We start from the raw sequence: 20,089 nt of genomic DNA on the forward strand, positions 1-20,089 counted from the left end.
TTGAAGACATCCTAACTATGCAACATTTTTCACAAGTGCCTAAAACTTTTGCACAGTAGTCACAAAACAAACTATGACACAATCAAGGGTTGTGTTAGGTCTTTAATTTTTTTCAATAATCTCTTGTTTAGAAATATTGCACATGGTCAACACGCCTCTTGATGAGTTTACACTCACCTTTCTCATTCTTAAACTCCTCCAAAATACAGACAATTTATTGGATACACAATCAAAAGGTGTACACGCATACATGTGCAGGTGTGTATGTGTGTGCGTGTGTAAGCATCTGTCTGTTGCCGGGGAAGATAAGAGAAAGCGGCGCAAAAATCAAGTTAAGAATTGAGCTGAATGGTTACATATGCCTAACCTCCTCGCGTCTTCTCAGTAGCCAAGAGTTTACAGGCATATGCTAACAGTCTTCTAATGTAGTGCCGCTGCTTTTCAGGGGGAAGAAAATATGGATTTTAATAAGTATTTTCTTGGGAACCAGTTCGATTTGTTAAGGTGCATGTAAATGTATAAGCACGTACGCTCGCACACACACAGACATCTGTATATCATGAACATATAGAAATTTATACGTATGTTTATACATTTATATTGTCACACATTCAAGTGAAGACTGAGTAGCATTTTTATACTTATCACTCCTTCTCTTTCAGCAACACCAGACGCAAAAAAGTGCTAGGTTAAAATTTTTCTTTTCATTTTTCTTTTCATTTTTCATTTTTTTTTTTTTTTTTAGTTTGTTCAGGTTGGATTTCTCCATCAATTCTCACTCCTGAATGTTATTATAATTCTTATTTTCCTCTCTCTTTCAATATATATATCATTTTATTACAGCTTGTACAGTGAAAATCTATGGCACTAACAGGTTACTCATCTACTTCAAATAACATTCCCACCCACATGTCCTATTGCACCAATGAAAGAAGAGGCAGATTTAGAAAGAGGAGATCCTGAGAAATGCCGCCCCAGTGCTGGTCTCGGGTCAGCTTTCCCTTGTGTAAGCCTGAATCGAAATCAACCAAGAATACAAAGCTTACTCTGACTCCAGACCAGCGCTTAGATAGTGGCGCTTTCCATCAACACTTCGGTTAAAAGTCTTAAGGAGATGAAAGAATAATGGGGTTTTGTTTAGGGATATAGAAGGGAGAATCGAACAAAATGGAACAAAGTCGTTGGTTAGTTTTTAAATATCTAAAAACAAATACTTTCCTGATTTAAACCATGGTCTAGGACCACATATTGTGCAAACACCTGATTGAAATATAAAAAGGAAAGTAAGAAACAAGAAAAAGAACACAGAGATCGCCTCATGCCCACCCACTCCCCCCTCCCCAGCCATCAAGGTTATATACAGTGTAAGGGGAAAAGCCTAAATCGGCACCCAGAGAAGAAGAGCTTCAGCTAAGAGGCTATAACAGAGTCTTTTTTTTTTCTTGACGTAATTTCTCCAACACTTAGATAGCTGGATTAGTCCATGCTGAACGTATTACTAGAGTAAGAAGAGAGGCGCAAGCTAATACAAAAAATATATATCAGTCAGTTCCACCATTACGACACCACAACAAAACGACAAAGCATAACTACAAATTGATTCAAAGAGGGGTAGTGTCTCTATTCGTTTACATCTTCTTTTGTATGTTTCTTCTGAGGTTGTTGTTTTATTACAATGTTTTCCTCTTTCGGTTTGAATGTGCTGCGTTGTTGTCGGTTGCCATAGCCTCCGTTTTCTGCTCCACTGGTCTACGTGAGTACAAGTCTTGAGTTTGTTGCTTCTGGGAAAAACCTGTTTTGAATTTCCAGCCCATGCTGAAGAACAGTAACAGCCAATGCATGTAACATTTGCACGAAGACCCTGCTCCTCCCCGACTATTGCTTTCCTTCTCAGTCTCTCACAAATGAAAGTGCAAGCGCATTTGTTCCCCCCTCCCACCCCCACCCATTTTGGATTGAAAGTTACCGGTACCTTACACAATCCAATTTCAACTCTACTCATTAAAACATCCAGTCCTTTCAATAAAAATCTGTGCTAGCCCCGCTTGGCTAAAGTTTTGCCGAGCTGGGGCTTACTGAGCATGTGCAGACAGGCTGGTTTGGTGCTGCCTGTGGTGCAGCATTTGAAGGGCTCTTAAATTCAGAAAGAAAGTGTAGCCACGCCCTAACACAGAGGTGGACCAATGACTGCCTAAAACGAATGGCATATGCAAATGAGTGCGACCTCAGACGCTATGTATAGTTTCTTGTGCAAGTCGTTAATGTGTGAAAGTGACGCTTTAATGTAACTGCATAACACGAATTAACGTGTTTGTGAGTGTGTGTGTGTGTGTGTGTGTGTGTGCATGTAACTGCATACAACAACAAAAGCCAATGGCAACAAAATCAGTTCGAACAGAAATGAAGTGCTGTATATCGTCAGTGGAAATGGTTTTACACATTTCTATAATTCATCCATACATTCATCTTTCATCCTTCCGCTCTGTCCGTCCTCTCTATCATTCTTCATCTCAGTTCTTGCGGATCGCCCACATCTTTCTTTGGTGGCTCTTCCGTGCCCCTCCCTCTCTCGTCTGACTCTGAATTCTCCCTGGGTGCTGGATTGGATGGTCCAGGAGTGGAAGCGGAGTCAGAGCCACTAGCCAAACCTCCTGACCCTGCAATTTCTGAACTGCCGGCTGTCTGCATGATCTTCTGTCTTACCTCGCGGATCTTCAGCTGCAGGCAAACCTTGCTGGGAAAAGTATCGGAGTAGCGAGCTTGGAAGGCAGCTGTGGCTTGTGCTAAAACAGAGAAAGACATTGATGTTTAATTTAGTTTTATTCGACAGAATGAAGACATATCAATTCCTACTGAAAAATGCTGATAAATATCTCATATTACGTGAGTCCCCTGTTCTCAAAAGTAATTAGCTAAACTACTAAGCTGAACTATTTAACTTTGTGCTCTCTAGCAGCATCTGTTGTTGAAATCTTGAATTGCACGCAACTTGCGGAGGAACATTTTACGCGAGTTGTGTTTCAGCACTGCTCTTATCTTATGGTTTGAGGTTACTTGCTTTGCCTGTGATCATTAAAAATATTCAACTCCAGAGCTGGAGAAAATGTAGTTACACAAAGTGTAGATTTCTCGCGGGTCGATAAAATCTGGGTCGCACGCGGTCAAGTGTGCAACTGTTCTGATGACGCAATTTGCGTCACACATACTGTGCACAGAGCGATCCGCAACGCAGAGACCCGAAGTGTACTTTGGCCTTCAGGTTGTCCGCATGCTGATCGTTCCACACACAGTATGCCTGACGCAAATTTCGTCATCAGCACAGTCCACGTGGCCTGACTGCGCGCAACCCAGATTTATCGACCCGCAGGCGCAGTCCTCATCTGTGAGCATTGTCAGCGCATGCGCCAGCCATTGGCTGTACTAAAAGAGTATCACAAAGCAGCTGTAGTGGGTATGCGTTGCACACGTTTGCTCGTGGTCAGAAGAGTATACATAAGGTTCAGGTACAGTATACTTCATTTTTGAGCGTTCCGGATCGGCTCGCGCCTGGTCGACCGCATTGCCTTTGTGAGTATACTCTTCTGACCGTGAGCGAATACGAAAGTGTTTGACGCATACCCACTACAACTTCTTTATGATACTCTTTTAGTACAGTCAATAGCAGACGCCGAGGACCGCGTGTGCGGGTCAAGAAAATCTAGGCTGTGCGGTCAAGCCACGCGGTTGTGCTGATGACGCAATTTGCATCACACATACTGTGTGCAGAGCGATCTACAATGCAGACACCCAAACTATACTTTGGCGTTTAGGGAACACGGTCGGCCGAGCGCGATCCGATCCTGAATCCAGTATACCTAGGCCTTCAGGGTATCTTGAAACTGCAGCAATGTTATAAAACACTCAGAAGTCATAAATATTAGTAAATATGTTACAGCAACTTCACCAGAAAATGCCTTTCAAACACATTGTGATTCGTAAACATGAGTAGTGTTCGATTCATTAAAGCATGACAACCAATATAAGCTTCAACAATGCTACCAGAAAATCCAAGCATTATAGCAAGTAAACAGCTTTGTCAAACAGTTAAAAATCAATCCGGAGACTGATTTCCTGCCACTGCTGTCTTGAACTATGACTAAACCTCCATAGCTTCCTCAGCCAACACTCACACAACACACTGTTTACACTTTACAGTATATAATGAATCAATATCCCATTCCCTTGTACTATTTAGTCACACCCACGTCATTTTATAAATTTTTTCTCCCGCTCTTTCTTTGGCCTTCCGCTGCTTTTGTTGTTGTTGTAATATGTAACCTAACATTAAATGTCCATATCACTATGTATTTAAAAAATAAAATATGCCAAACATTGATTTTGCTGCCTCTGACACATTATCTGAATTGGACCACTGTGAAAATGGGCAGCTCTGCTAGATCCTCAAAAAGAGAGAAAAAACTCAGACTGCAGTGCCATTATTTAAATGAGTTACCACTTTGTTGCTTGCTGTTCTTTTATTGTGGTTATCATTGATTTCAGGTTTAAATGCCTCTAAACGTCACATAAAAAACACTACATGTCAGAAATTAAGTCCCTTCCAGTCTAAGTGGGTGGTTCTTGACCACAATAAGCTACTATGTCGATGTGACTTTTCCATGCAATACTGGGAGAACGCTAACTGCTTGTTACCTGAGGGGAAGAAGCCGTGCTCCTGGAAGAGCTGCATGACAAGCGTTCGCCGTTGGTCCAGCATCCGACGCAGAGAGGAGGGTGGTACGCGGTCCAAATCCTCCAAAATGTGCTCTGTCTCTCCAACTGATATTCACAAGGGAAGATGAGAGAAAAAAGAATGAGATACAGAGCACAATGTTTTTATGCATGGGTTAATGAACTGTTGAAAACAAGCGTGTTGTTTTGAATCATTTGGGACAGCATGTAGGTGTATGTGTTATACACACCAGTCCTGTCAAAGGTGAAGATGTCTCCTTCACACTTGGCAGCACTCTTGGGCGTGTTGGGTTCAGAGCTGCAGCTGGACAGGCGATGACTCTTTCTCCTTGGGGAACTGGGGTCATCAGCAGAATCTAGATCTAGGAAAGGAAAGGAGCAAAGTGAGGCAACAAATAAAAGTAGATTTTTACATTTTGTGAAGAAAATGCGAGTGGTGCTTGCCTGTGCAAAACTCGTTGCCACAATGTTTGGGTGTTGCTAAAGTGTTCTGAGCAGTTTAAAGGTGCACTTTTTCCTGTATGTTGTCTTGGACTTACTGGCTACGTTTACATGCGCCCTCATAATGAAATTACAATGCGATTAAGGCAATACTGCGACAAACGACAAACTGTTGTTCATGTAAACAGAATATTGCGATTATGCTAATAATCAAAGTAATAATAGTCGCAGTAAGTTATGTGGAGTACTCCTATTTTAATTGCTTTATACAGGCATGCAAACGCTTTAATCACATTTCTTGCACTCTGACCAAAGTGCGCCTGTGCCAGTGCTGCAGACGGATGATGTTACGCTCAAGCACAGGTTCAAAAACATCACGAAACAGAAGCTGCACTTACTTCTCGCCTTCATGCGAAACAGTTTCTTGTTTTCCAGCAGTGGTGCTCCCCAACTGCAGAATCTACAGCCCCACGGCAAAAGAAAACATATTTTCCAGAGTTGTGAATGTCTCAATGTCTTGCAGTCTGAATTGAATGTTGGTGAGATAAAAAGACCGTATACCCCCCAAAAATGGCAAGTACGTATTTCAAATGAGATTGTCCTCGCGGGCGGAACACAACAACATCCAGCGCGTGTATTCCGAATTCACAAACAAATGACTGTTATGAACCGATTCTTTTTAGTGAATCAAAACAGAAAGACCAACCAGTGTAATCCGGCAAACAAATAAATCTTACGAATCGATTCTTTTTAGTGCATTAAAAGAGACAGCGAATCCAGTGTAGTCGAAAATTACTCTTATGAACCAGTTCTTTTAATAAATCATTCAAAAAGACTCACAAACTGACTATTTTCCTTATGCCAAGCTGTATTTAAAGATACATTATAAAAAAGCATTAAAACCACATTTCTCAGCGAATAATCAGAGTATTGGCAAATAGCATGTAAACGGGATTGAAGAGGTTTGCCCATATCCTGTAAACATCTTAATCTGATTATTCCTTATACTCTGATTATTGCAATAATCAGAGTATTGTTGTACATGTAAACGTAGCCACTGACACTTGGGTGGTTAGAGCAGCTGTTACTATGGTTACAGACGGTGGCCGCATGGGGCTTGGCCAGGTGTCGCGGGCTGAAGGTGAACTTTCAATTCAAATGTAATTGGGGCTTACAAACAAACTCCAAAAAATGACAGAGGAATTCGATCTGCCAGACTCGTGTCCACCGAAAAGCCACTTAAAATCAGCTGTGTGGGAGCATTTGAATAACTGACTGAAGACGACAGATGGAAAACATTCTGACAGAAGCCATATAAAGTTACACATCCTACAAATGGGACAGGATGTTCTAGTTAGTCATCCAACAACCAACTAGTAAGTTAATATTTTTAACTGTGGTGCATTTAAAAGGCTGAACTGAAAGAAGCGACGTTTTGTAACGCTTAAGTGTGCTGACGGCGCACGGTATACGTTTACGTTGAGTCGGCACCAGGGTCAAATATGTGGGGGGCATTTGGAATTTGAGAGGGGGCCACATTTTGAGAATGATAAAAGCGCAGCTTCCACGCATATCCTTATTTTGCACCCCGAAATAACGGTGAACCTCTTTATAGTCAATTAATGCTTGTCATTGGCAGGACCATACACAGGGCCTCCACTGTCTTCACTGATCCTGGAAACTTTCATCTCGACCAACAGAGCTATTTGTGAAAACGAAATATTAAAAATGCACACCTGATGAATGAAGCAGTGATTGTGTTAAATAAATAGAACGTTCTGCACAAAATTATTGCAAAACTATATGCAATAATATATGTTATATGTAATATGTGTAATTAATTAGGTTAAATGTGTATAAACATTTCCAGCTAGTTAAATTACAAATGTTTATAAATTTACACACAAATATAATGAAGTTACACTGATGAGCAGCACTATACAGTCACATTTCAGCACCATTCACCATTGGATTGAGGTCAGGGCTTTGTGATGGCCACTCCAACACCTTGACTTTGATGTCCTTAAGCCATTTTGCCACAACTTTGGAGGTATGCTTAGGGTCATTGTCCATTTGGAAGACCCATTTGCGACCAAGCTTTAACTTCCTGGCTGATGTCTTGAGATGTTGCTTCAATATATCCACATCATTTTCCTTTCTCATGATGCCATCTATTTTGTGAAGTGCACCAGTCTCTCCTGCAGCAAAGCACCCCCACAACATGATGCTGCCCACCCCCAAGCTTCACGGTTGGGATGGTGTTCTTCGGCTTGCAAGCCTCACCCTTTTTCCTCCAAACATAACGATGGTCATTATGGCCAAACAGTTAAATTTCCGTTTCATTAGACCAGAGAACATTTCTCCACAAAGTAAGACCAAACTACATTCATCTCTAGGAGACAGAATGCGTCTCCTTCCTGAGCGGTATGATGGCTGCATGGTCCCATGGTGTTTATACTTGTGTACTATTGTTTGTACAGATGAACATGGTACCTTCAGGCATTTTTGAAAATTGCTCCCAAGGATGAACCAAAAAAGTTTTCTGAGGTCTTGGCTGATTTCTTTTGATTTTCCCATGATGTCAAGCAAAGAGGCACTGAGTTCAGTCATGCAACTCTATGTGGCTCAAGCTGATAGGTGAATGAACTTGTTATCTATTAGCCAATCGGCTCACTCACATGTGACATGTTAAGACAATTGGCTTGCATGGTGTAAGCTGATTGGTCCTTTGACATAAAATCAGTTAGCCATGTTAAGCCAGTTGGCTCGCATGGTGTAAGCTGATGGTCCTTTGACATGTAATTGGTTAGCCGATTTTTTGTCTTTGTTCCAAAAGTTGTCTGATTGTGTAGAAAAGTAACAGCACACCTCCACTCAACAAAGCTGAATGATTTGAAATATAATTTATTTTCATTACAGGAATATGCATGAGCTATGCACCAAAGTTCAAAATACACTCACCGAGCACTATTAGGAACACTATGGCCCTAATAAAGTGCCCAACATGGTCTTCTGCTGTTGTAGCCCATCCGCCACAAGATTCGACGTGTTGTGCATTCTGAGATGCTATTCTGCTCACTACAATTGCACAGAGGTATTTTCTGAGTTACCGTAGCCTTTCTCTCAGCTCGAACCAGTCTGGCCATTCTCCATTGACCTCTCTCATCAACAAGGTGTTTCCGTCCACAGAACTGCCACTCACTGGATGTTTTTTTGTTTTTGGCACCATACTGAGCAAACTCTAGAGACTGTTGTGTGTGAAAATCCCAGGAGATCAGCAGTTACAGAAATACTCAAACCAGCCCGTCTGGCACCAACAATCATGCCACAGTCGAAATCACTGAGATCACATTTTTTGCCCATCCTAAAGGTTGATGTGAATATTAAAGTGCACCTATTATGATTTTTAAATGTGCCTAATTTTGTTTTAAAGGTCTCATACAATAGATTTACATGTATCCAAGGTCAAAAAACACTTAAATTTGCTCATAATTTAAATTGCGGCATTACCCTTTTTTCCCAGTGTCAAAAACCACTCCTTCAATGAACCGTTCTAAAGGATTCATTCTAAACTCCTCCTTTCAGAGAGCCTACTCTGCTCTGATTGGTCAGATGTCCCAGTCTGTTGTGATTGGTGCCCACTACCATATCCAAGTTTCAGCTCCGTCTGAAAAAATGTCTGTTTTACCTTACCAATTTGAGCCCGACTCCGATAGTGATACATCGGAATATCAACCCGAACCACCATCGCAAGCACGACGAGAACAGGACGTTTCTCTGTGGTAAGTTTATATGTAGTTTGACAACATCGTGAGTTAGCCAGTTAGCAGAGGCTAACAGCTAACAGGCTAAACAGTAAACAGACCAGAGGCGGGTTTTTTGTTACCAAATTACGTAGGTTAGTACAGGAAGTAAGTCTGGAATTACTAATGACTCGTTTCAAGTGTTCAGAATCAGTTCTTTCTTTTGAGTGTCAATAACTCCATTTGTCGTGCACTTTGATTTTTGAAACTTTGCAGACTTTTTTACATTCACAAACAGCTGTATAACACACTACATGAAAGGTAATATTTAAAAAACCATAACAGGTGCTATTTAACAAAAGCTCCTGACCCATATCTGCCTGATTTTATGCACTGCACTGCTGCCACATGATTGGCTGATTAGATAATCACATGAATATGTAGGTGTACAGGTGTTCCTAATAAAGTGCTCACTGAGTGTATATATATATTTTTTCATTCTCACACTCTCTCATATTCTTACGCTCTCACCTATGGAGTTCCTCCTCTTCTTGCGGTAGCTGCCTAGTATGGCTCTAGGGGAAGTTGCAAGACTCTGTAAATTTGGAGAAGGAAGCACATCCTCTGGCTTGAACTCTGGCAGCTCTGCAAGACGCTCTTCAAAAGAGTATCCAGATAGCACCCTGAGAAAGAAAGGAAGTAATGATGAAAGCAGACAACAGCAGTAGATGAATGCATTAAAACATGACTTGCAAAGACTAAAATAAAGACCACCATTTTGGCATATATGTAAAAGAATATGTGATAATGGCTTCCGATTCATGCAGGGCAGTGCCACTCACTTGTCGCCAGCATCTGTGGTGCTTTTAAGTGGCGGTGGGCGGAACTTGGTCTTTTTAGCTGAAGGGGTGTCAGTCTGCAAAGAAGGTGGTGGGGGGTCCAAAACAGAGGCATCCCTCCGTCCTGCCTGAAACAGAATTAATTACAGAAAGAGTGATAATGTGGGGATCTGTAATTGCTGAATGAAGTTTCGCTTCAAAGTAGGGGTGGGAATCACAAGGTAACTGGTGATACGATATTATATCAATATTTAGGTCACGATATGATATTATTGCATTTCTTTTTTCTTTTTTGTGTATTGCGATTCAAAACTACGATATATTGTGATATTTCGGTTTTCAAATCACCAAATGCATTGTTGAATCCAGTTAATATAACTAATTAATAAATTAATATAAAAGTGCCAGTTTACAAAACAAGGGCAGTTTATTTCATAATATCTATGTACAATGCAAAGCCATAAGCATATAAGACCATAATGGCTCCCTATTTCTGTGGTTAGGTCAATGTAGCTAGTCTTTCGAAAATATATTATAGTATTTATGAATACAATAGTAGCCTAAACACTTTATTACAACACAGTTTTAATCCACAAAAATATAATTGATTTCACCTAAAAGGTTAGCCTATTTTATATGATACTTACATTTTTGTCAAAGTACCTCAGTTAATGTTACTACTGCGAGGGTGATTATGTGTAAAGCATGATAATTGCACCTTCTAAGGGACTGTTGTTGAATTCCTAGATCGATTTGGCAAAGAGAAAACATTTTCCCACCACCATGTAAATAATAATATCGATATTTGGCGTGCAAATATCGATAAAATATCACAAGGAAAAATATCACAAGACTTTAACATTTCAATATTTTTCCCCCCTCTACTTCAAAGATGTGTCCAGAGAATATTGAGCTAATTTAGCAAAGGTGAATTGATTCTTTGAGGGAAAAAAAACATGTCTCACCTCTCGACTATGTTTGATGTTGGTCTCAGCATCTTGACCCTGTATCTCCCCTTCTATCACTCTCACTCTCTCAGCTCTTTCTGTTTGAGATGAGCCCCCTCCAACATCTCTCTCGTATTCTCTCTCCATTTCGCTCCCTTTCTTTCCATCATCATTCCCTTCACAATGCTGACCTGTGGGAACATTTTTAATGCCACTTTGGACCTTTTGAGGGACTGCAAGAACTTGCTGTTCTATCACACAAATGTTTAAATGAGAACGGTCGTTAAAGACTTTGACATGGACAAACATTTCCCTATTGTAGCATCAAGTACAAATCCTTTTTTTTTCTTCTTCAATTTGTACACAAGTTACTGCTGCATCTATTAAAGTTATATTTACCTGTGTGTGTGTGTGATGTACTTGTAGACTGCACCGACACCTCCACACCACTAGGTGGTGTCTGATGTCCATCATTTGACATTGGCTGTTCTCTCTGTGTCCCCATCTCTTTTCTCGATTCTGGTCCTCGTTCGCTCTCTGACTGCATGTTCACCTGAGACTGCAGCTGCACATCTGCCTGCTTGTGCAGCTGCGCAGTCATGGTTGAGGAGGTCTTTGCTTGAGGTGATGTGGATGACACTGGGATTGATGCGGTACTTGCCGTGTTTTGTGGTGCAGCTGTCACCGACACAACTCCTCCAGCTAAACTCACACTGGGGTAAATAGCAGTCACAAGTTGACGGGTGGCTGTCGATGCTGGTGCAGAATGCGTCAAACCACTTGGGTGCAGGCATGGAGGCAAAAGTGGTGGTTGACCTATCGGAGAATCTTTTATATTGGTACCTCTGATAGATACACAGTCTTCAGCATGTAATATAAACAGAGATCATAGTGTTGGTGGTTTAAACCAGGGGTTTTCAAACCTTTTAATGCCATGGACCCCTAAATATAATGATTAGCTTGCAAGGGGCCCGCTTGCTATAATATAGACTCAAGTGTAAATTTTCATGTATACAGACATATTTATTTTCAGTGTATAAAAATAGTAAGTCGTTTCCAAAATATAATAATTGACTTTTATTTGTATTAAATTATAATGCAATATCTCATTCATGAATGTTTATATTTTTATAAAATATTATATTCCCTTGCACATAACTGCATATCTGTATATAGCATATTTGTACATGTGTTATTCTGTCCTATTGTGGAATATTATATTTTATTTTTATTATCTGTCTCAATGTTATATTATCTTTGCATTGGAAGCTTCTGTCACCAAGACAAATTCCTTGTGTGTGTAAGCATACTTGGCAATAAAGCTCATTTTGATTCTGATCCTTGTTACAGTAAAATATTTACTGTAACAAGGTAACAGCATATCTTATTCCTCCAAATATTTTTTCTACTCAATATTAGAATAGTAATGAAACATTAACTTAAATCTATTCATATGGAACTTTTAAAAATAAATATCTTTCCAAAACAACTTTACAGAAAACAGTGCCATATAACCAGTGAGCAAGCTAAAGATGACGGTGGCAATGAAAAATTCCCTTGAAAGACATAACACATATACAGTAGCAGCTTACTATTCTTGAACATATTGTATACAGTATGTTACAAGGAAGGAGAGATGAAAACATGAGCTTATAAATGAAAAAAAAAAAAAAACATTTTTGTTTCACAAAATTCTATGTAAATTTGTTTTTTAATTAGTTAAATATACTTTGTATTTTTTTGCTCTAAATTTTTCCGCCGACCCCTCCTAGTGCCGCCTTGCGCAACCCTGGAGGTCCTTGAACCACAGTTTGAAAACCTCTGATTTAAAAGATTGTCAGTCATTATACTTACTTGCAACAGTAGGTTGCATCAAGGATTGACCAGCTGGAGCAATTGCAGTAAATCCAAGAGTTGTCATTGGAGAATGCAGAAATGATGGAGCTGCTGGTGACAGGGCCTGCTGAGTAGAAGAGACTGCAGGTGTTGAAGCCAATGGCAAAGGAGCAGGAACTCCAGGAGTTGACTGGACATACGAGATCCTGAGAGAAAAAAAAAAAAAGCAGGAAGATAGGTATGGGTCACTGTGATTTTACATCTTTTTTTGGTCCTAGAACAACATTCCTGTCAAGAAGTCATAACCCTAAACTTCCTATCCCAACCCCAACATTAACCATAACCTACCCCTAACCTGAGAGGGGAATGACACATTAATAAGAATGATGTACAATCCTCTAACCCTAGCCCTTAAACTAACCCAAATTTTAACCCTAAACCTTACCCTAAAATCTGACTGGTTGATAGGAGTGTTGTTTCAGGACCAAGAAGGATGCTGATCAAGGAACATGTGCTACTTGGCAAAACCAGTCACCTTAATGGTTAGGGTTAGGAATAAGGATTGGAATATTGTTCCGGAACCAACAGAAGATGTGGATCCAGGAACATGTCTTACTTAGTAAATCACAATCACCAGAAGGTAAGCTTGAGTTTCAATACTAAGATGTCTGACATCAGTTTTAAAGAGACAGTGAGAAGCTGTGCACCTTGTAGGTGGTGGAGTCAACAGCACTGTCTGTGGTGGGGTGGGGCCAGGGGCCATGACAGTTGTGGCTGCCATAGAAACTGGGAAGGAGCTTCCAGTATGCACTGATCCTCCAGGATGCACATTGGTTTGGACCACAGGCATTGGTGCAATTTGAATTATCTAAAAAACAAACATGCATTTATGTATCTACTGCAGTAATCTGCTTCATCTATTTTAAATACAGTGAATTCCTCGAGTTCATGTAGTGGGTTAGTAAAAAGCTAATCTACCTTACTTCCTGGTTGAGCCCCATTTTGAACAGGAAGGGGTGGGCCCACCAGGGAAATTGGCTGTGGAGGTGTAGATCCTGTTCCAACAGTTGCCATGGGAACCAGCATCTTGCTCTGCAAGACTGGAGACTGTGTTTGAACTGTGCAAAGAGATGAAGAAGACTGATATAGTAGAGAGTGAGAAAATAATTAATAACTGCCTGTATAATTTCCCTAACACTATGCGCATACAAAATAGTTAGGGTAAGATTTAAAATCATAAATAAAAACATGCAAATGCTCAATTTCACTTGAGTATGGACAAAAAAATCCTTTTAACTTAGAGGGATTGCTCAGCTCCAAATCTCACCTCCACCTCCTGGGCTGACTCCTCCCACTGCTGGGACTGAAGCATATCTTATTCCTTGCCCTGCCCCTGATTGCACCCCATTGGCCAAGGTCACATGGGTGGGCGGGGCACTTGGCAAGGCAAGGACACTGGATGGCTGCTGTGTCTGCTGGGAGGAGGGGCTGTTGGGATTGGCTGCTGCAGGTAGCGTTGGGAGGATGTATTGCACCTGTGTCACAGGCTTCCCACCACTAGGAGGTGTAATAGAAGCAGCAGGGATGAACTGAGGATGAAGTATGGGAAGGGGTACAGCACTGTTGCTAGATGTTCCACTGCATGGAGTAGGATAGGGTGGAGTGATAAGCTGAACAGTGGGTTGGTTTGGGAAGGCTCCGCCCAGGACTAGGCCAGTGACTAAGCTTCCTTGCCCATTAGGTTTGGGAGAAGAGGAGGAAAAGTACCCACCCCCTGGAATGGCCCCAACTCCTGCAGTTCTGCCAGCACCAATAAGTAGTTTGGGCTTCCCATCTAGAGGAAGGGTCCCAACGGCCACACCCCCATCCGCTGGCTTGCTGGCAATGGGGATAGGGGTGCTGGTGATGGGCCGAACAACATTGGTCACTATGGTAGGGGCCATCCTGACAACGCCTTGTGCGTAGTAAGTCCCTGCCTCATGCGACAAAATGGCATTTATACTTGTAATGGAGGCTGAATTTGCGTGAGAAGGAACCTGTCCTCCTCCACCTCCTTCTTTCCCTTCTTTGGGTCCCCCATTCTCCTGCTTTACTCCCTCTATCCCTCTCATTTTCTTCTTCTCTTCATGCTCATCTTCTTCTTTTATGGCACCAGGAGAGAACGCCAAAGAGGAATGGACAACTGGTTGGAAGGTGCGCTGAAGACGATGAAATCGAAAGGTGGAGAAGAAATTTTTTTGTTACTATTTGCAATTAGCCCACATCATCAAACCCCAATATTTTTATAATGCTGTTAACCAGGAGTAAACCTTGTTAGCAACTAATTTTATTCAGTGGCCAGATGATGCTCTAAATTTTGGTTGGTCACCCATCTAAGAGAAAGCAATCTCTTGCGCATGTATTGGCTTTTCAAATTTTTTGATCGGATGGTTGTTGTAGCTTTTGATTGTGCATTTATTGGGTTTTCGAAATATTTAAATTGAATGGTTATTTTCTTTTAAAGTCATACTTACAGTAGCTGGCAATGTTTCAAAGCCTTGTTTTGGCACAATCATTTCATGTTGGGTAGGTAGGAGGTCCTTCAATGTTGTGCGGGATGCATTACCATTTACACTACAAATGCAATTTGGTCACATACATTTCTGACTACCTCTGAATGTGGTTTGAGTGATCGGATCACAAAACGCTTTGGACCCTATTTAAATCTTTATTTAGCACAGTTCACTTATGATCTGATCATCCCAGTTTTTAATACCATGTGTAAACCGGGCCACAGACACCAAACCTCTAGTACCTTTAGAATATATGAATATGGAAGGATACCCTCAGGTGAAATTATGAGGGAATAGTTGCTACATGCTACTCAGCAATAACTTTTCATCTGAAGTGACTTATTGCTGCATACAGAAGGAACAGTAAGTGCCTTTCTCAAGAACACAAGGATGACAGAGAAGGACTTTGATCTCAGTAACTCAGTGTTCAGGTTATCATTGCTTGGGTCTGAATTTACAACCTGCCCAAGCCTTCAACTTTAATCTTCCACTATCTAATATAGCATGTAAACATTTGGCAGACCCTAATCTTATGAAGCATATTAACAAGGAATCGCCTTTTGGCAACAAATTATTAACAGAGAAGAGTCTTGGATGCATTTTACTAAGGTTTACCTTGCTGTCAGCCTCATCTGCATTGTCATTTTCATCATCGCTGTCTGTCACTCTCTCTTTACACTTCAGGTCTATGGAGCCTTCTGCAAATGAGTCCTCTGCAGAGAAATCACAGCGTCAAATTAAACTGAGAGACCAGGGTTGTATATGTCACACTCATGGGAGTGAGAGAGCTGAACAGTGAGAAAATTCACCCTTTCAAAATCTAACCAGCTGGAAAATCCATGCATGATTCCTAATTGGTCTAGATAAGCAGATGGACTACCAGCTTGTGGACCTGATTTCAACATAGTAGACCATCTTGTTTAAGATGGTTAGATCTGGTAGACCACCTTGGCAGCAAAAAACATCTACTCCAAAAACCATGTTGACAACCTTGAACTGGTATGACCAGTAGGGTAATTGTGACGGAGCCTGTGTATCGATCTCCATCACAGGATTTTAATGTGTCTAAAGGACTTATTTATTCTTTTACTCGCCATTTTGCAATATTTATTAGGGTTTTATTGTGCAAATGTTATCCATCGTATTTATTGTATCTATTGGTGTTTTTAACTCTCATTTTAACTAATTCTTAAGTAGTTTTCAAAGATTTTGTATTTAAGAATAGGGAGGTGAGAGTTAATTATAAGTTAAACTAAATGGTATGTACCGATTAGAAATGACGCAAAATTGTTCTATTTCACCCAACCGCCACTAGAGGGAAGACAAGATGGACGACGAGTGTTTGAGCACATGGACAAGGTTGCAAGTGCTGCTTGAGCACAATTTACTCCAGCAGTTATAGTTGAGGGAGGATAGTTGGTACTGTTTTCATACCTAAAACAGGTCTAGCTTTTAGAATGTTTTTATTTTTATTTTTATGTAACCTTGGTTTTATGTTCGCTTTTAAACACTTTTTGCACATTTTGCACATCTGATGGATTATCTTTTTGGAACGCCAGTCCTTGTTTCTGGCGTGATTCTCCTTGTGACTGCTCTGGTCCCTATCACAGTAATTAATGATTTTTTGGCTGGTGAAAACCGATTTACCATACATGTTTTATTCATAATCCTAGTTTGACAGGCTCTGAGGAGAAACAGACTCCGTTGAGACTGAGTAATAATGAGACAATAAGGATGGAATTCAAAACTTAGAAAAACTCTCTGAGAGATAATCATTTTCAGACAGAATTTACATTCCCCAAATAACTGCCTCATCTACGAAGATCTGTTTATATAGCTAGATTTGAAAATTTTCTGGGGGAAAATGTAAGTGGTGCTTGCCCGTGCAAAACTTGCAGCCACGATGCTAGGGTGTTCTGACCTGTATACTCATATAAATTACAAATATAACATGTAATTTCACTCACCTAAGACATCATCATCCCCATCTTCCTCGCAGATCACCATGCGCTCTTCATCACTGGTCACATCCTCACTTGCCCTTCGCTGGGATAGAGAGTGAGCAGGGGGGTGTGGTGGAAACAGACCTGCGGTTTCTATCTCTCTCTCTTTCTCCCTCCTCTCCAGAGTATGCACAGCACTCTGAGAAAAGGCACGAGGCCGTGGATGCTGTCCTCCAATTAGTCCTCCATGACTGTCAGATCGAGGTGATGTCCAGCTGGGCCCTGCTCCTTTGTGGTCTGCCCCCTGAGATGCAGAATGGGCCTCTGGGGAGAGAAAAGGGTTCATTTGACATCAGCTCTCTTTCACACTAGTATGCACCCATAGTCTCAGAAGCTCAACAAACACCCACACATATAACAAACACCCACACAGACCTGTGCTCTCAGAAATGCTGCGCTCGTGAGCTTCTTTGGCCCCTGGAGTTCCCCGGCCCTCAGACAGAGACTTCCTCCTGTCCTTGTTACACCATTTCCAATCAGGGTGAGCCCGGAAGTGAGCCTCCTTCACCTAAATGAGTAAAAAAGAGCATAAAACTAACTCAAGAGTTACTGATAATCTTTGTGAGACAACAGGCTGAATATTAAATGATTTACAAAAAGTTACTTTTGACTGAATCCTAAATAGACCACAGGACCCAATTCTAACACAAAGATTTCTCTCATTTCAAAGCAGTAGCCGAATAATCAGGTGTAAATTGTGAATTAATATTGTGTAAAATTAGATTTTAACACTTTCTGAAGATAATGTGAGTGGTCCATGCAAAAGTCATGGTCACCAGCGTGTTGCTGTGTGGCTGCTAAGAAGTTCTGAGTTCTGAGTGGGTGCTAGGGTATTCTGGGTGGTTTCTAGGGCATTGCTAGGAGGTTAATTACTATCCAGAGTCAAAACATCCAGCTCGGAGCCTGGGTAGCTCAGTGAGTAAAGAGGCTGACTACCACCCCTGGGGTCATGAGTTTGAATCCCAGGGCGTGCCGAGTGACTCCAGCCAGGTCACCTAAGCAACCAAATTGGTCTGGTTGCTAGTGAGGGTAAAGTCACATGGGGTAACCTCCTCGTGGTCGCTATAATGTGGTTCGCTCTCGGTGGGGCGCATGGTGAGTTGAGCGTGGATGCTGTGGTGGATGGCGTGGGCCTCCACACGTGCTATGTCTCCGCGGTAATGCGCACAACAAGCCATGTGATAAAATGCGTGGGTTGACGTCTCAGACACGGAGGCAACTGAGAATTGTCCTCTGCCACCCGGATTGTGGCAAGTCACTACGCCACCATGAGGACTAAAGAGTGCATTGGGAATTGGGCATTCCAAATTGGGGAGAAAAAGGGGAAAAACCAACAAACGAAACATCCAGCTCAAATTCTCTATGATAATAAGATTCCTAAATATGGCACTTAATATGGAAGGTCGTCCTTCCTTCAATGTAAGTGTGTGGGATTTTTTGTCCGTTCATGTCTGATCGCTCACAAAAGTAATGACACAGATGGTGCAAGACGCATTACACCCCAAGTTGAATTCATTGGGTTAGGGTTTTGTTCAAATCCCTAACCCAAAGTCTAAGCAACATTAATAGTGATTGACTGGCATTACATGATCTTCCACTAATAATGCAATATTTCACAAGGAGTACCAGTTAGTACTGAATGTACCTGGAAGGCAAGGTCATGATACTTCTGCTTTTCTTTGGGTCCCAGGGCGTACCACCACTCGCCCAGTATTTTACTGACTGTGCGGTTGTCCTGGTTAGGGTGCCGCTGATGCACTAGTGCACGATGCCGCTTACTAAAAATCATAAATGCATTCATTGGCCGTCTTATGTGGTCCTTTTCCCTCTATATTTAGGTATGAGAGAAATGGGGAGGAGAAAAAAACAATGAGCAGTTAAGTGTAGATTTTTAGAGCAGTTTTTTAAAGAACATAATAAAGGAATATAACAAAAAACTCTTTTATTTGATTTTCTGTTAATGAGCATGTTTGATCTCTGTGACTGTAACAGTGTCGTAACCAGGGCATGATGCAACAAGTTTCCAGCGTCAAGTAACCTTAATTAAAGCGAAATCAGAACTCATTTTATGTTTAATATTGGAACAATGAGACTCCACTGTGCTTTCTTGCGTCACACCTGGTTTGAATAAAGTTTAAAAGGGGTGTTCACACTGGAAGCGATATGCAGCAACCTTTGAAAGCCATAAATTAAAAAAAAAGCCAAGTTCAACTTTTTGCGAATGCACAGCAACTACCAATGGAAGTGCAGACAGTGAATACAGTGATACAGCCTGATACAGTTGGATACAGCAATCTAGTAGGAATACCTACTAGCAACCAACAGTACAGCAACAGCCGACCCCCTGTGATTTGATCACTGTCAGTGTGAACACACCTTAAGTGTGTTAGATGATGATGCAACAGAATGGAAACACTAACAGAAATAGAAGACTCGTGATTACCTTCTTGTCACCTTCTTTGGGAAGTGCACTGAGAGATTGTGTGCGTCTTTTCACTGGGCCAGTGGATGGAGAAGAATCTTGGGCTACACCTGGAAAAAAACTAAAAAAAAAAAAAGTTTATTTTAGTCACATTTGTCGTAAAATGCCTTAAATATGAAAATAAATCAGCAACAAAAATGGACAAGGTTGGTATGGCAAACAAGAGCCAGATGCAAATGGATATTTACAGATCGTCAGCATCACTTTCTGTCTCACTGTCGCCTCCATCTCTTTCCACAGGTGGGTCTTCAGCAGAAGGAGGGGGGCAAGAGGGGGAACCTCTCTCTGGTGCTGGTTGGTCTGTACGTCCCTCAGTCATAAGCGCAACTCCACAGCAAGGTTCTGTAAGTTGAGTAACTTAACTTGTTTAACAGAAAGCACCAAATTCATATACTGTATACATACTGTATATATACTGTGTGTGTATACACAGACACACACACACACACACACACACACACACACACACACACACACAGTATATACAGTATATGAAATATTGGTACATATCTCTATAT

At 41.2% G+C, this 20,089-nt stretch overlaps 1 protein-coding gene across 3 annotated transcripts in view; it reads right to left on the reverse strand.

Moving 5' to 3' along the window:
- Positions 1 to 84: 84 nt before the first annotated feature.
- The window catches only part of cica (capicua transcriptional repressor a), a 29,605-nt gene continuing 9,600 nt past the window's right edge, over positions 85 to 20,089 (reverse strand). For 2 of the 3 annotated variants that reach the window (XM_051663634.1, XM_051663635.1), the window contains exons 4-20: positions 19,760 to 19,913; positions 19,533 to 19,632; positions 18,735 to 18,917; positions 17,465 to 17,597; positions 17,054 to 17,353; positions 15,702 to 15,799; positions 13,862 to 14,732; positions 13,513 to 13,652; positions 13,242 to 13,402; positions 12,553 to 12,740; positions 11,098 to 11,514; positions 10,717 to 10,889; positions 9,755 to 9,879; positions 9,444 to 9,595; positions 4,959 to 5,090; positions 4,690 to 4,815; positions 85 to 2,783 (exon numbers count right to left, since the gene is read on the reverse strand). In XM_051663634.1, coding sequence (XP_051519594.1) covers positions 2,506 to 2,783; positions 4,690 to 4,815; positions 4,959 to 5,090; positions 9,444 to 9,595; positions 9,755 to 9,879; positions 10,717 to 10,889; positions 11,098 to 11,514; positions 12,553 to 12,740; positions 13,242 to 13,402; positions 13,513 to 13,652; positions 13,862 to 14,732; positions 15,702 to 15,799; positions 17,054 to 17,353; positions 17,465 to 17,597; positions 18,735 to 18,917; positions 19,533 to 19,632; positions 19,760 to 19,913 — 3,731 coding nt within the window. In that variant the 3' untranslated portion in view covers positions 85 to 2,505. Of the gene's footprint in view, positions 2,784 to 4,689; positions 4,816 to 4,958; positions 5,091 to 5,567; positions 5,630 to 9,443; positions 9,596 to 9,754; positions 9,880 to 10,716; positions 10,890 to 11,097; positions 11,515 to 12,552; positions 12,741 to 13,241; positions 13,403 to 13,512; positions 13,653 to 13,861; positions 14,733 to 15,701; positions 15,800 to 17,053; positions 17,354 to 17,464; positions 17,598 to 18,734; positions 18,918 to 19,532; positions 19,633 to 19,759; positions 19,914 to 20,089 lie in introns of those variants that run through there. The other variant, XM_051663636.1, reaches the window with a different exon arrangement.

This window comes from Myxocyprinus asiaticus, chromosome 30 (genome assembly GCF_019703515.2).
Source record: "Myxocyprinus asiaticus isolate MX2 ecotype Aquarium Trade chromosome 30, UBuf_Myxa_2, whole genome shotgun sequence".
NCBI lineage: Eukaryota > Metazoa > Chordata > Actinopteri > Cypriniformes > Catostomidae > Myxocyprinus > Myxocyprinus asiaticus.